General features: G+C 39.6%; 1 protein-coding gene across 2 annotated transcripts in view; it reads right to left on the reverse strand.

Annotated features, from left to right (window-relative positions):
• GLI3 (GLI family zinc finger 3) overlaps nucleotides 1-17,382 on the reverse strand; it is a 195,821-nt gene that overhangs the window by 49,844 nt on the left and 128,595 nt on the right. For both annotated transcript variants that reach the window (XM_086743036.1, XM_086743035.1), the window contains exon 6: nucleotides 10,941-11,142. In XM_086743036.1, the coding sequence (XP_086599162.1) occupies nucleotides 10,941-11,142 (202 nt within the window). The remainder of the gene's footprint in view (nucleotides 1-10,940; nucleotides 11,143-17,382) is intronic.

A 17,382-nucleotide genomic window follows, 5' to 3' on the forward strand; every position in this document is an offset into this window, starting at 1 on the left:
ACACACAGTTCTGCAAGATCTGATGCATACAGGTCTTGTAAAAGTAACAGAGTGCTTTCCTCTTTCTGGTTCTGCTTTGCAGGGTTTCAGGGTTTCAGGTTTTTCAATGAAAGCCAGAGGTGAACAGCTTAAAAGAGATTTTAAAAAGCATTGGTGAACTTGTGGAGCAGCTGCCAGAGGAGGCAGACATAGCCAGCAGGTTCATATGGGACTAGAGAAGTCCAGAGACAACAGGTCTATGGAGAAATACTAAAAGGAACAAGCAAGGGCATATGCTTTGGGATTGCTAATCTAATGATTACTGATCTTGAGAGAGCACAGAGAGAACAAAAGTCAGAAAGCAGGTGGGTTTCTTAAATCACATCCTCTGTTTCCACCATCAGAGACAGACTGCGTGACTACGTAGTATCTAACACCTTTAGTTTGACCCAGTGGGACATTTCTTATATTTTAAAATATCTTTTTTTTCTTTTTTTTTTTTTTTAATTTCAAAAGGATAAGTTTGTTTCTTTGGGATACCTTTATTTATTCACATAGAACCATGTTATGTTTACCATATTAAAGTTTTCTTTCCTGTCCTCTATCCTAAATCTTTCCTGTTGCAATTCAAGACCAGCATTTTGCTATTCTACCCAGTACTCATCACACACCTTCGCCTTTGCAGTCTCTTCCTTTCTTTTCTCTTTTGCATATTTGAAATTATTATTACATTCTCTTACTGTCCAGTCTTCTCATCTTTAATCTGGACAAACAAGGTCAAGTCTATTTTAACTCATCGCTATAATTTTTCAGACCTCTGATCATTTCCTGTGCTCTTCCCTGTAGTCCCCTCAACTGTCTAACATCTTTCTTAAAATCAAACTTACAGAACTGGTCACAGTACAAGAACACGTCATAGTGAGACACACTGGCTCCATCTACACCACCGTGGAGGAGAAGGCTTGGGGCCCTTTGGTCTGAAGGGTCTTTGATATTTGGGTGGTGCACTCACAGCCGAAGTACTCACTCCATGATGGCAGTGGCTCCTGCACTGCAAGGACACACAGGCCCTTCCCAACTTGTGGAAAAGCCTTGGCACTCCCAGATCACTCTGCAGCCTCCATCATTTGTTCTTGCCGTCGGCAACTGACACTAGGCAGTGTGATCCAAGTCCCTCCAAAAAAGGACCCCAGTTCATGACGGGAGAGGTAATTTGCAGGTGGACTGGCTTCACGTTCAATAAAGTTGATCATCAGGTATTAAGATAACACCACGGCTTCTTCTAGCTCGTGCTCAGCTGGGTATAGACATCAATACTTTGTCCTACTCTCCCTTAAGAGTTGCATGAAGCCTGTAGGCAAGTGAAACTGAGATGCCAGAGTGCAGAAACCTACTAATAAATGTTGGATAAATACCTGGACTCACTGAACTGAATGGAGTTTTTATCCTTTCGTTATATCAGGCCAGGATTTCACCTTCAGTTTTTCATTTGGATTTTCAAAGTCCTGATTTGTTCTTTAAGAATGTTGTTAAGGGGCAAACAAGCACCTTACCACTTTACAAATGTACCCAGCTATACTTCAGGAAAGCACCTCTAATAACTCTTAAATACTTTTGAAGAGGGACTGACTTCAGCAAGTCCTTAAGTGCTGTCCTAAAACCTGGGCCCTACAAACACTGCAATCTTAACTTAATTAAGTTATAATACAAGTCATAATCAAGTTAACAGTAATCAAATACTGTTTTTCACATGCTCAAATGCTCTTTTTTTTTTTTTTTTTGTAAGGAGTAATGTAAGAAACAGCTTCATTCATCCCGTGGTAAACTGACATGTAGGAGCCACTGTCCAAAATGCAGGACGTAAGTAAGGGTGGCTGCGAGTTGAGCCATGGGTACTGAGGGGGTCTGCACAAGCTGACTTCATAGACAGAAGTCTATGTATATATTTTCATGGAACTACGTATATGTGTAATATGCGGCCAGGAACATCGCATAGTCAGATGTAGAAAGCTGTAGACAGTCAGCAGGATAGACTCATAGTCTGACCCCAACAGAGATGTAGAAGAGAGGAAACCAACGAGTTCTCCTTGGACAGGACCCAGAAAAGCAGCAGCAGCCAGGAACATCATGTAAGAAAATTGCCTCCTGTTGGCTGAGTTGGTGGAAACAGGAATTTGTGTACGTTCTTTATAAAGAAACAGGAGTAAATAAAATGAAGTTTCCAACTCTGCCACCTACTTCTTCTCCTCATGGAAACAACCTGCGAGAGTGACTGTTGACAAACTGCTCAGGTTACAGGAGTGACAATACACTCAGCAGATTACGGCCCTGAAGAGATTTGTGAAATTCCTACTGCTTCAGGTATTTTAGATGCAAAATGAAAACCAAATGCTGTAACAGGAAGGGAGACTTTAAAATTGCACTTCCATTTGGAGCATTTTACCCACAATATATATAACATTTTCAGTACTGTGAAAGAAGATTTTTGCTTTAAATCCTGTTCTTTTCCCTCTACTTTCTAACTGGCAGCACTGAGCTTTGAGAAGACAATGCAGACAAGTCATCAGTTGCTTTTATGGCTTGTCACTTAAGTATAGCGGGAAACTATCAAACTGTGACTAGACATGTGGCGTGATCTTAAAGGCAGGTACGAGACTTGAAATCCTTTGAAACAATTTTTCAAAACTGACTAGGTTTCACGAATATCCCTCTGCATTTGTAATGCTGACACGTTTCATTAAAAATCACTAACTTATAGATAAGTCATCTAACTGAATTTGTAAAAACATGTATCCTGCATCTAATAAAGCATAGCATATATTATACTATTTTTTTCCAGTTTTCATCAGATAATAATCATCATTTTACAACTGTATTTAACTCACATACATTGTTGCCTCTTTTTTCATTTTCCTATTACCAGTTTAAAATTAACAGAGTCTGTGGTTTGTACTTTCTCTTCAGCTCACCATATTATCTATTCTGTTTTATCTGCTAGGCTAGGTGAAATTTCTCTTCATGAATACATTGCCCTATGCCGGCGTAAAATGGAATAGTTTCACTGAGAGCAACAGAGCCACACTGATTAACCTTATGTACTCAGACGGCATTGACAGCTTTGTCCTTCTCACTGGGATGATATTCCTGTTCAGAAATCCTTAGTATCCTAACTGGACTTTGTATTAACAACACTTTGCGTAATTCATCTGTGCCCCCTCCATGCAAGCTCATGACGCTTCTGGCAAACATCATTTCAAATTAAATTAATGGCTAAGCATTTTGGGATACCTAAAACTGGTATTATTAATTACATGGAAAGTGCTAATTAATACTTGCTTTTAGGGTCTGAAGATGAAGTAATGAAGTGTTAAACTCCAGCACACTTCTCTTCACTGTAGAACTTTCCTGGAATTAATAATGCACTGCATCCAATGACTTTAAACTCTTCAAGTAACACTGAATCAGTCTGGAGCAAGTTGCTTCAAATTTACTTTTAATTACAAGATCTGTGTCATACATATTTACAGGCATGCATACTTACATAATCACACTTGTATGTATGTGTATCTGTACATGTAAATGTGTAGGCAACATGCACCTGTACAGTCTTTATTCTTTATGTTGCTTGACTTCTTACATTATACACATTCTGAAGGCAGAAATCTTGCCATTTGTGTGTATTTGTGGTGAAAAACATCCACCACTTTCTAATACAAGATGCAGGTGATCTCCAAAACAATCTCCCTGAATGTCAGCATCCTATAAGCTATATGAGCTTTCTATAGGAGGCTAGCTGCAGAATTACATTTCAACAGAGCCTGAATTAAATGCAACTTTCTGCAATACTGACAAATTCAAATTTTATTCACTTTGTAGCACTTCTCTGCCATTCACGTTTCTTGAAAGAGTGTATAAAATGAAGCTATTATGGTATGATAGAGCATTATATTCCCTTCTTTAGATACACAGTACAAGAACAGGGAGAATAAAGCCCTGTGCTGCACATATGTGACGTGTCTAGTTACAACAGGACCTGTTTCAGTGGGATTACACCTGGTCTGAATTTGACTCAGTCTGGACTGCAACTAAGACTTCATTTACAACATACTACATGCAATTAACTAGAGATCTTTTAATACAAGAAAAGCTTTCACTTAAAGGCAGCTTTGCCTCTCACTTAGGCAGATCCCAATAAGAGTGATAATAAAACAGTAAAACACCTGTAATGCTCAAATAATTAACACATTTTTTATCCTGTACCATAAGGAGCTTCTTGCAAAACATTGCTGAATATATTGTATTCTATCGGTTCTACTCTAAATAAGTCTTTTTAAAGATTAATTTCATTAAGGAAACATTCAAGGCCAGGTTGGACTGGCATCTTAGCAACCTGATCTGGTTGAAGATGTCCCTGCTCTTTGCAGGGGGGCTGGACTAGATGATCTTTAACAGTCCCTTCCAACCCAAACTATTCCATGATTCTATGATTTGATTGTGTCCTTTTACATACATTGATTTATATAAATATACAAACTTAAAACTTGCAGTCTAAAATAGAAATCAAGGGTAAGAATTAAGCTGTTGGTTTTTAGTAAAAGTTAGATACACATTCTCAGGGTCTTCTATTTTTTAGTGGAATTGAGAGCAACCTGGGCATGGAGTCAAGCAATGAAAAAAATGAAATCTGCATATATGACAAAATTGTTTTGAGCAGCATGATGAAGAGCTAAGAGGTTATCTTTAGAGCCAAGTATGCCAGATGAATGAGCAATCCTGATAACAAGATGTATACTGATACTGAAGAGGAGTCTGAACTACTCATATACTGGTTCTAAATTAGCTGAGCCAACTCAGGAGAATCACTTTCTTGTCTCAAAGCAGAATTCAATGGAGGAATGAAAATCTGATCAACATGAAGCTATGGCAAGAAACATGTTAAGATAAATGCAATGGGAAACAGAACACAGAAAATCATGGTGCATTTGAATTGCTGGTCCTCTTCTGGAATATTACTGCACGTAGTAGAGGGAGACTGTTTCAGACAGTATCAGCAGAAATGACAATGCAAGAACTCCCTAAAGAGCAGACTGAAAACAACCATTTGCCTCAGAAAGAAGATGAATAAGAGGAGACATAATAAGAATATATAAAATATTGAATAAAGAAGGAAGACTGAGAACATGAGGGCTCCCTGTCTTATAGCTATGAGACACTCTGTTAAATTCAAAAAGTGGATAATTTAAACCTGATAAAAGGATACTTTCTGCTTTTTTTATATAGTGCATAATTATTGGGATCTCTGCTGGAGATACTTTCGCTTTCTGTGTGATAATCTTATATTTTTGTTTGTATATTTTAACTGTGTTTTTATTTTTCTCTCTGTGTTTGCCAAGGGAAACTGGAGAAATTAATACGCGGTCACTCGTCTCTAGATACAAAGCAGTTCAGAGAGGAGGGCATTGACTAATTATACAACAAACATTCTATACAAGGAGCTTACACAAGATGAGGAAATCATTGAGACTCAAATACCTGCTTGTAAAAACAGAATCTTGTGTCCCTTGGTGTCTAAGCTCACTCTACAAACCTGGCTATCCCTTTCTAGCACTCTTTGTGAAAGTATCCGCACCACCATTCCCTGATGCTCAGCTTCAGATCAGCCTAGCCCAAAGCGACAGGAGCAAGAACAGCCACGATCTGTCTGTAATTAACCACACTATATTAATTGCTCCTTCCTGTTCTGATGACACGAGGGAAACAGGGGCAGAGTTGGGAGGGAAGTGCTGCTGTGCTTTCTCACTTTCTTTCGAACCTTGGAGGAGATCCTAAAGGGCTCCCATGCTCCCATGAAACTGAATTCTAACATGTGAAGAGAGGGCTAAGGTGTATTCACAGTTACATCTGCCTAGACACAAAGGAAGTCTCTTGCAGTAGGTGGAACTACTCCTGATTTAAACACCTTGTAGCTGACAGGGAATTTGGCTCATTTTCTGAAAACTTACTTTGTAAATTTGGTATCACACACTGCTAAGGGAATAGAAAAATACAGAGGTTCTGAATTTCACATTATATAGAACATGAAGTCACAACCTCCTGTGTTTATTAAAGACCAGCTAATCTTTTGTAAAGGTTTTGAATCGGTACTCTTAATATCATGGGAAGTGATTACCCCCTCTATACTCACGCTAGGCTATGCTCCCTCTCAAAAAGAAGTGCTGCTGAAGTGCAAAGTCTAATAATTGTCACAGGTAGCAGATACAACATTAAGTATATCCTGACAAAAGATTAATAGCAGGGGTGCTGCACTGCAGGACTGAGGCAGGTAACCAAATGAGTAAATGTCAAATGAAGGATTATCCTCATTTGATGCTATTTCATATGCCTCCTTTCTGCATAATCTCTCCCAGCTGAGACCTAAACCAGGTGTTTTCAAATGCACAAAGTAGAAGCTCTACCTGGTGTGCTAAAGGAGATCCACTATTAGCTGTCAGCAGGAGCGACATCTTTTTTTCAAGTACTCAGCCAGTAGTCAGGATACAGCATTACACTGCCAGCTGACAGTGACAAAGCGCCCGCCAAGTCAAGTCCTATCTGTATTGCACTAAACTATTATTATTTATTTTTCGAATTGCAGTGGTATCCATGTCAAGGACCAGAGCCTTTCCATGCTTGGGTCTATAAAAAGAGAGCACAAAATGTGGCTCCCTTAATTTGATTTCATCCTCAACATCCCACAGCTCTCATACAGAGGGTCCTATGCTGAAAAGTTGTGTGAAGCACGGGATGTAATCTTTTAGCCAGGGGATGTACTTTCGTTAGCCAATGTAAAGACCAGTGAGGTCCTGGAGACACTTTCTTAACACAAGTAGCACTTTTGCAAAAACAGGTTAAAAGAGCCTGCAAAAGCAAAGATATCAGAAGTAAACATGCCCGTACATTCACGTGCTGGCTCATCAGCTTTTAGTTATGTGGCATGTACCCCTTTTCCCACCGCAGGATTTATAACTTGTTCAGTGCACAGGATCCACAATAGCCTTCAGTGAGACACCCACTGATATTTTTCTTCTCCTTGCACAGAATATTGCCCATAGGCCTTCCTTCCATTGTATTTAAACCATCAGCAAATACATAACTAGTGATACCCTCCTGAGCTTCTCTGCTGTGCTCATCACTGTATAATCTAGAGTGCTTCACAAAACATGAACGCTTTCAACCTCCTTCTGAGATGAAGAGGAATGACTCATTTTGCACAGGAACATGAATCAAAGAAAGATGAAGGTAAAAAGTGCCTCTCATTGTGGTTGCCCAATTTCAGACATGGAGACCAGATCTCCCAGGTTAGTTAACATGACACAGCACATGAAATGTTCAAAACAGCTGTCAGTAGCTTCAAGCCATGGCTGTGAGCATGTCAGCTCCACTGTAGAATTAAGTGATAGGCTGGGCTTCCAGAAGAGAAACTGTATGAGCCTGGTGGTTATAGAATCATAGAATCATCAAATAGTTTGAGTTGGAAAGGACCTTTAAAGGTCATCTAGTCCAACTCCCCTGCAAGGAGCAGGGACATCTCCAACCAGATCAGGATGCTCAGAGCCCCATGCAATCTGGCCAACCGGGTCACTTTGGACTAGTTCAGTTTGCCCAGCATCAGGGTGGGAATGTGTTGCAAGAGCAGGGTCCACCCTCCAAGCAGCAAACAACCTGGTAAGAGACTCCCTTCTCTTTTACAGCTGCCTGGGACAGGTGAAGTGGGGTGCTGCAGCTGTGACGGATCCAGGGAGGGTGTTCAGCCTGTGCACTGAAGCAGGCAGGGGCCCTGCGAAAAAATACTGTGCAACTCTGAAATTACAGATGGTATTAAAGTACAATCACAAGGGGGCAGTACCTTCACTCACCTTAATGACCAGCTTGTGCATGCTTTATTTCACAGCTTTTTCTCTCTTCTAGTGAAATCCTATGTTGTGCTATAAAAAAGCGTTTTGTCCTGGCTTTCTTTACCTGGACAGTTCCCAGTCTGATTCCTTTCTCCTCTGAAGATTACTTTCTTTTTCATGTTCAGGGAAGGCTGTTATGGCTGGGCAGACAGCTTAGCCTCCACAGGCATCCCAAGGAGGTACCAGATTAAGCTGAGCTGCAGCTGCAGGGAAAGGTCCTCCTTTCTGTGAGACCAGAACATGCTGAATGTTTTGTCTATTTAACACATGCTAAGAGAAACCTCTTAAGGGCTTATCACTTGGCTGAATGGGACAATTTCTCAAAACCAGCAAAGATCACATCTATACTATCTAGACAGCACCCCTGGCAAATTGTAGCTTCTCAGTGAACAGGTAGGAAGAGGTCTTTTAGTTTGTACAGAAAAGTCTCCTCTTCCCTAACTTCATTCTGAGAAATTAATAACTTTGCTGATGCTTTTTGGAAATACTCAGCATTAGATAGGTATCTGCCATGAAAAACACAGCCAAGTGCAAACTATTCGGGATAGGTTAAAATTTACTGGATACAAGATCAAAAAGTAGAAGGATTGTGTAATGTTAAGTATAGTTAATACTACTGATGTTGCCTAAAATACAAATCCTTCCTGCTTCACATTTCCATCTAGTGGCCTGCTGAACTGTACCATTTTCTTGCAGCAAGTCCTATGAGATTTACCTGCGAGTTTCCAGAAGCTGGGATTTTATGCTAGCAAAAGTTTTTTCTATGCTTTGATCACTGTTGCAGGCAGGATATTAAATGGAATGAACCTACAGTTTGACTCTGTACAGCAGTCCTTGTGCTGAATGCATTATTTACAACACAGTGAGTTCCAATAAATTAAGTCTTACTGATAGTCTTGTTGCTATTTAGCCTTGGAATTTATTAAAGCAATGAAATGTGGCTTGGGTTTAATACCTTACATCACTGTTTATTTTAGTGTAACTCTTTGATAGACAGGTGCACATGGGAGAAATTAAAGGGCATCAACAGAGGTGAATCACAAAGCTGGAAGAGGAGCTAGCTCTCTCCCTTTCCTTCCTTTCCACTGGGAAGAATGGAGATGCACATTTCCCACTTTCATATCAAACAGGCATCTCTTATCAAAAAGAAAAAAAAAAACATTAATTCAAAATAGTGTGAAATTTTGGATTATGCATGTCTGGAAAGTATGACCAGGAAGTGTTGAAAGCTTCAATCAACCATAGACTCAGTCACATAAAAGCCTTGCTTTCTTCAGTGGCACCAGTTCACAAGACTCACTGTTCTATTCCTCAGTACCCTTACTTAGTCTCTGCCCATAACTCTCTCCAGTTCCAGCTTTGTTGAACTGTCTTCCACAAAACTATTCATCTGACTCCGGCTTTGCAGAGGTGGCCCTTAGGTTTGTGACTCTATGTGTCAAAACCCAACCATTTCCAGCTGTGGAGGAAGAGTAAAAGGAGAGAAGACTTACTCCACTGTGGAGACTATGCCAACTTTCATGCACTATTTGCTTTACCAAAGTTACAAGCAATGGAGAAGGAGGTTAGTAATTGAAGTCCATCCCATCTGAACAACAGTGGGGACAGTACACCTCAACACAGTACATGTATTTAACAGATGTGGTCCAAAACTGGTGCCAGCTATTGACATAAACCATATTCCACAATATGGAGCTTCATAATTGGGATCATGGTTACATAGATTGCAGAGTTGTATTGCAGAGCTATGATATCATACCTGTGAAATACTATACAGCTATTCAAGTTCATCAAAGCTATGAAGTACAACTATTTAAAAAAAACCCAACAGCACTTATGCTAATACCAAATATTTACAGTGCTGTCACTTTCAAAGCTTGGCAGGCTCATGGTTTCTAACACACCAGTTACATGCCCCATTTTCTCCAAAAGTTCAAATCCTGATAGCCAATTTTTGAAGTTGTAAGTGTGTCATTTTTGCTGCAGAGGCATGTTTGAGCCTTGCCAAAAATGGGTCTTTCAGATCTCAAGAAATTGCTGTGGGGACTTGCTCCTTTGCCTCATTGCAAATTGAAGGTGTAGGCTGCTTTTAAGCCAGGGACCAGCAGCACTCTTTGTTTGAGTGCCATAAATGCAAAATCAATATTTTCTGAGACTTTGGAGAGGTGGGGGAATTTTTTTTGGAATATCAAAGGAGCTTTTCTCAGTTAACATTTAGCAATGTCACAAATACAAGAATGTTCCACAGTTGCATCTCCATTTTTTCTGCTGCTTCTCCTCATTTTCTTCCACTCCCTTTCATTCTTACTTTTGTTCCCTGTCCCTGTGCCCTGTTTGCTTCCCTTTCCTGTACAACTTCTGCCCACCTCTTCCCTTACTACTCAGCTCTTCTGCCTCCAGAAAAACCTTTTTCTTGCACACACAAGTGAAGCCGCCAAGTGAAAACCACAGCATTTCTGCTGATACTGGATGATAACAGTACTTCCTTGATACAAAAAACCCCTATTATTTAGCCACAGAAAGTCTAATCTTTCAATACACGAACTAAAACACAAAAAAAATACTTTGCAATTAGTATCAAGAAGTTCTAGCTAAACATTTTAATGGAACAGTACCATGCATCTGCACTTTACTCTCTGATGACTGTAATGTAGGAACATTTCACTGTCCACTACATCGATGGCCAGAAGAATCCAAGTGACTTAAGTCACAAACCTATGCTAGAGCTTCTTCTCTGAAAACAGATTCCTGAACACGCCTACACAAACTGCTACTGCTGGTCAGAAGGAATATTTTCTGCACTGGACAATAAGAAGCCAGAAAGCCCCTTGTGGTTACCTTTCTAAGCAAAAAAGTATTTTGTACTTTAAATTAAGCTCCAGTGAACATGCATTATAGAAACTGCAAAACACACGTTCACAAAACAAAACAGTTAGTTAAAGATGTGAGTCTACATTCATGTTTGCATGTGTGTGTATGACAGAGAAAATGAGAATATATAATATAGGTAGAAAAAGCTATTCTTACCTTATTGCACTTGCAGATAAGTGGCCGTAAGAACCACTGGCTGAGGAACTGCTACGAGAATTATTGAGAATTGTGACCAAGGAATTCGGAGATGTCCGTATCATGGTCTGAAGGTCAAAGCTGTGATCAGATAGGGGGGATATGGACAACGTACGCTTTCGGCTTGGTCTAGCTGACAATCTCGGACTCGGAAACCTGGCGCCTGTTATGTAAACACAAATAATTATCCACCAGGGTACTTAATCGCATTTATTTTTTATCAGTGAAGGGTAGAGGGAGTCGCAAGACACCAACATGCTGTGACAAGCCCACTCTCTCCACTTGTGATCTACTGGCTACGATTGAGGAAAATTATGAAGAAATATCTATCTTCCTGTGGCTTACCTCAGAGGAGCTCTGTTTATTAATGTGCAAGCAAAATGATAAATTGCTAAACAAAAGGAAAAGACTTTTATGAGTTATCCCTCTCATTTCTGGTGATTTATGAATCTGATGGCTTCTTAGACATTCACATCATTAATTCAACCATGAGCAATGAGACAGTAGTTCAAATCTGGGCTACCAGCAAATCCAAACCCACACCACTTTAATACATACAGCCAAAGCTAAACTTGCAAAGTATAGTGTAGAAATTAAAAGGCAGCGTTTCCTTTGTGGATTGTAATTCTGCCTGGTTGACACTTGATGCAAAACTAAAAATCAGGACTGAAAAGTGCTATAAAAGTCAGCTCTATCAGCAGAAGTCAAACTGATATTCACAGCATTACACTGAGAAACAGTAGGCTTTATTTGAATTTGTCCAGGATCCCATGATATTCTTGTGTTTGAGTGTACAGGGACATATGGCTGCCACATTTCTCTAAAACTAGAGATTAAGCTTTTCAAAGCAGCAAAGAGAAGGCAACCGTACAGATACCATTTAAATAAATATATATTATATTTCTAAATTCTCTGTGCTGCTCTGAAAATCTCTATTTTTTCTAGTCTATTTTACCACGTCCTCCCAACTCTCTGCAGTCCTGATGGAAGATATATCACCTCAAATTTCTTCCCTTTATTTAATTATTTTCTATCTCCGTTGAGACCGAGTAGAAGAGAATTAGTTTCCCCACTGCGTACTGAACTATTTCCTTTTCACAGTACTGCCGCTTCTACCTTTTTAATCCCTTTAACCTGTAGTAAAGGACTGAGTCCTAATGATCCTGACAGCCAAGGTCATGCAGGTCTTGGGTTTGATGCCTACTGTACACTTACTCCTCCCAGAGTCCCTGATGTTCTCTGTGACTTGCTAATAATTCACAGTTGGTCACAAGCCTCCATTACGGGTCTGCTTTTCCTAATTCTTGCTCATCTCTTGGTGCCCAGGACTCCGGTATTTAAGGTTATGTGCCTAACATTAATGAGGGGAAGAGCCCAACCGACTCCAATTAGACTCACCTCAAGGACAGAGCTGGATTAGTATCTGCCATTACATTCTCCTTAGACACCCAAATGGGTTGCTCTTCCTTCTGTGCGTGCTATCCAAGATTTTCATATGGTATTAAAAGGTACCGCTTTATTGTTGTTGCGATTCTGCAATCAGATCTCTGTCTGTAGTCCTTCTCCTAATCTGTGCTTAGTTTTGCCTCAACCAGCCAATGTCGGTATCAATTCTCTCTGGCATCCGGCTATTAGAAAGGTTTTTTAACTTTGTGCGCTGTCTCCCCAATAGGCCTCAGCCCATACTGCTTCAGTCTTTCAATGAATATTCATGCTCTTAATTCATCACTTAAAACCTAGGCATAGCCATTTATTTCTTCCTAAAGCTACTACATATTATTATATGTAATCTGTTTTATCTCCTTTTTATGAGCTTGCTATTGTACTGTGTCTGCTTGGTATTTTATTAGTGATGTGCTTCTTATCTTTCAAAGGCAAGAGTTGCGCTCAAAACCAACAACAATCAGCAGCTATAAGAAGCTGCAATGTATTTAACAAGGAAATACAAAATACATGTCATGGTAAAATAAAAATAATAATACTTTGCACTTATATCTTTCATCCACAACTCTCCTCTGCTGACTGTTCAGCCAGCATGAATGAGAACAACTTCTCTGAAGTCAGCAGCAGTAATGTAATTTGCCTCAGCTGAGGATATAACTCAAGTGCTTTATAGGTGAATAAACTCTCTTATTGCAGTTTTACAAGGGGATAGCTAAGTACAGGTGTTCCTGGTTAAACAGCAAGTCAAGGGGACAATGAAGGCCTGCTAGACATTGACTGACCAGCAAAATGAGATATTAGCCAAGAACTGCTACCACAGTACCACGTGTTACTACCAGCCTCTGTTTTCCTCAGACTGACGGGCACAGCCCTCATTGTGCCAGCAAGAAGACAACTGAGATACTCAGAGGGGACAAGCACAGCTCCCTCTCTTTTGGTAAGTCAGACCTAGTAAAATTTCTGTATTTACAGCTGAGAGTTACCATGTGCTACTGACGGCCATATACGAACAGTTTCAAATGTGATTTCCAGCAGAAGCACTTTCGAAAAATTACTTCTTATGCATCTGAAGTCCAGTTTTGAATCTGTACAACTACAAAGGGACTGCCACTTACTTGAGAAACTCATTACAAGGCTGCTAAACATGGACTGATGGCTACTGATGCTAGCTAGAGAGGGAGTACATAGGTTTGATCAAAAAAGTGCAGTAATTGTTAAGAATACTAGCACCTGAGGATCTCTTCTTTGAAGTTAGACTGGGCAATAAAAGCAGTTGTGTTTTGCTGCTTCTGCGACCAAACTTCATTTATTTTCTGTGCCACAACTGCGCAAGCAGATGTATCGGTACTCCAGCCTGCATCTTAGAGAGGACTGAGCAAGCATTACCAAAAACTGTTCGAAGCTCTTATGATCTTGGAGGGAAGCACAGTTACCCTCGACAGATCACACAGGAAGGCAATTTATACTCTCTACAGTGCCCTAAGGATTCTCAAAAACTGCAATGACTTCCCTCCTCCTCCTCCCTGTCCTTTCTGGACTGAGCCCATCTCCTTTATCCCTTGCCTAAGTCACGTTACGGCTCTTATTAAGAGGTCCCTCTCTGCCCACTGCACATTAAACCTCTCCCTTGCTTGTCAGCTGCTGGCAGGGCATCCCTGTCCCCGCTCTGTGGGGGACATACCAGACCTGTGGCCAGTGATGGAGAACAATGCTTCTTCCAGCTGCGAGGGGCAGAGCCTGGGCTTCAGCTACACCACACAGCAGTCTTCAGTGTTCTCTTCTCCTCCAAGGCAGTGCCTGTTTCAGGCCCCACCTGGATCTCAGAATTCGTCAGTCCCCTTCATCTACCTGGGATGGGAACAACCTCCTAAGGGCTAACAGTGTCCTGCAAAATGGGAATACTTCTGCTTTCACAGCAGAAGCCAATGTCTGAGGCTGGGCAAGGGTTCTACAGAGTCTGACCACAGGAGAGGGAGATTCATTTCAAGGGAGGCTATGACTTTCAAAATTGAAAATACAATTAAATGGAATTACTGTTTTTTCAGATCTTTGTGGTTTAATTAGGTTTCACACACCTAAAAAGTCTTAAGCATGAGCTGACCACTCATTACACTGCAGGACATTTGCTAAAGCATTCATTTAACATAACATCAGTCTTAGTTAGTATGTTACTATAAATAGGAATAGGTCACAATTTGTCAGTGCCTCCAAACACTAAACCAAACTTTTCAGCCTTGCCTAGGCATTTATTTTAAACACAAAGTTCAATATTTATTTAGCAATTTGAGATGTTCATCTGCTCACAGTATTCTGTCACCAAAGCATTACGTTCCCCACTTGATAATGCTTTAAAACCAAAAAAAGCAGGAGCACTGATTCACTCACTAAAAATCCATTTACCTTTGTGCAAATGCTGAAAAAAAAGCCATCAGCTTTGGGAAAGCATGCAAATGGAAGTTGACAGTGAATATTTGTTTAGGAATATCACCTTTTTGGAGTAGACATTATAGTAATAAAAAGTCAGTATTCGATAGTAAAGACTTGAGTGTGCCGACAAAAATTCCAGCAGATGTCAGGAAAAAATATCTTAATCCTGGGGTGGAGATCAATTCTAAAATAACAGATATCTATCTCTATCATAAATTTCAAAAATTGAACATGCCATCCAGCAAATTTGCCCATGAATTTGATTTCTGAGTTGAAGTTTTTAGCATTGCTTAATCATTTATAAGGCAATCTTCAGACATGTATCATTTATTCCGTCCCTTTAAATCAAACTTATTTGAATCTGTCTCAGGCACTAGTTTTTGTTGAAGGATGTGAGTATGGGAAGTTTGATTTTTTTTCTTTACATTAAAGCTTTTTTTCCTTTCTTTTCCTTCTGGTTTCCGCTCACAGATGTGTAAACTTTGTTTTCACTTCATGGAGGTTTGTCATAAATTTTGTCTTAGTTTTCAAAATGGTAAATCTGTCATCAGTATGAGAGGAAAAGGCTTTGCTACTCCACCATCATTCTCCACTTGTTCCTGAAAATCAGAAATCAAACCCAGTCCAAAGCTTCTTGAATTTGCTTAACTCTTCAGGCTGGCCAAATTCTTGACATCAATTGGGTTTCTACCAGCGTTTCTAATGCCAAAAGGAGTAGGTCAATGATTAATACTTTTGAAAAATAAATATCTCCCATTCTGAGTGAGCACAGGCAAAAATTAATCAGAGTGAGGATATTAATACTCTCAGGGTGAATCTAGAAACCTCAGGGAACATGCCTGCCTTCCACTGAACACCATTTAAAAGAAGAGTAAAACATATTCCCCAAGTGAAAAATGCAAGTATGAAACCCACAAGGCTGTGGGGTTTGGAATTATTTAAGTGCTCAAAAGACAGTTTTGGCATACAGTATCTCTACAGCCACAACAAGGAATTTCAGTTGTTGCTTTTGTGGTACTGTCAATACCTTCCCCATCTACTCCCCTTCTAGTTACTTTGATGTTAAACTTACAGGTAGCACATCTGACCCTTTGAGATGAAGTAAGAAGATGGGAAGACATGGTCAGGCATTCTGGCCACCAAAACTATAGAAAAGCATCATAGCAGCAAAGAAAATTCTGGTCCACTTTTCATGCAACACAAGACAAGATGAGGAAAAATTACAATCAAGCATACACAATCTTGGCCTTATTCCTCCACAATATATTAGATAGTTCATGGAGAGTGAAGTTCAGAGCTTCAAGATGTCTACTGCTCTTTAGGCAAGATTTAACTTTCTGATTAATGCTTGTCCCACTCGTATCATCCTCATTTTGAAATAAATTTTCCAGCACCACAGAGCAAAACAAAAGACCCAAAACTGCACAGACTGTGTGTAACGTGCTTTTGTATCTACTGCATGCTGGTGTTGGAATTATTATTTGTACTACTGGAGAGGGTAGAGATGCCAAATTACTGTACTAGAGGCTGTATAAACACACAATTAGGAGACAGACTTGCTTCACAAAGAAGAACAATGTCTTGCTTGTATCTATTTGGTTGTTGCGTGGAATAAATGAGCAGCAGCCTTTGAGTGAGTTGAGTCAACTTGCTCAGAATTTGATAGCACATAATGAGGGAAACTACCAATCTCTCTTCTGTTTCCTTTGACAAGATTGGGCAAAGGCTAAAGAGTACTTTTAAGATCACCATACAAACCTTTAAGAAGAAAGATGCAAACAAATGGCATTGCTTTGCATTGATCACTGCACTTTGTTATTAAATGCAAACATGGGCACTCTTATTGGTTTTTTTAAAAAAAGTCTTAATATTGGCTTCCCGCTAATTGTTTTGTTCTTGTTTCTAATCTAAAATTCTGACAAAGAAGAAAGGGGTTTTCTTTAGCATGATGAATGATAGGACATTCAGATTTGTACTTAATGACAATTAATTTACTGTAAACTCGTGCAAGTTAAGATAGTTTTAATTAGTTTTTACAAAGTAAAAGGGTAACTTCATACTCTATTTAGATAAAAGCAGCTATTGCCTGACTAAACACATTCTCATCAAATACAGAAGGTGAGCTGAGTGACCTTACTAGGATTCACTCTTATTTTAATTCTCTATTTACTGTTTAAAAATAACCCATTTGCATAATAGTGCTACACATTTTTTTGTCTTTAACTCTGAAATAATCCCTAATTGAAAAGTTGCTGCTATAATGAATCTCAAATGTGTGATCTTAATTTTTAAAAACAAATACAAAACAAATAAAAGAGTGTATTTCAAACCTATCTTAGCTAAAGCTGGTGACAGCAAATATCCTTATTAGAGACAGTGCTAGGGTACCTTTTAGGAACAGGCTGAAGTTATGGGCAAAGGTCAAAGCATCTTCCCTTAAGTAAGAAATTATAACATTCTTAGGATGCAAAAGCTGTAATTCTGTGTAGATTACATCATCCACAATCTCTACTAACACATGAAGGTCCTTTGT

The sequence above is a fragment of the Chlamydotis macqueenii genome, chromosome 2, assembly GCF_036417535.1.
Source record: "Chlamydotis macqueenii isolate bChlMac1 chromosome 2, bChlMac1.mat, whole genome shotgun sequence".
NCBI classification, from domain to species: domain Eukaryota; kingdom Metazoa; phylum Chordata; class Aves; order Otidiformes; family Otididae; genus Chlamydotis; species Chlamydotis macqueenii.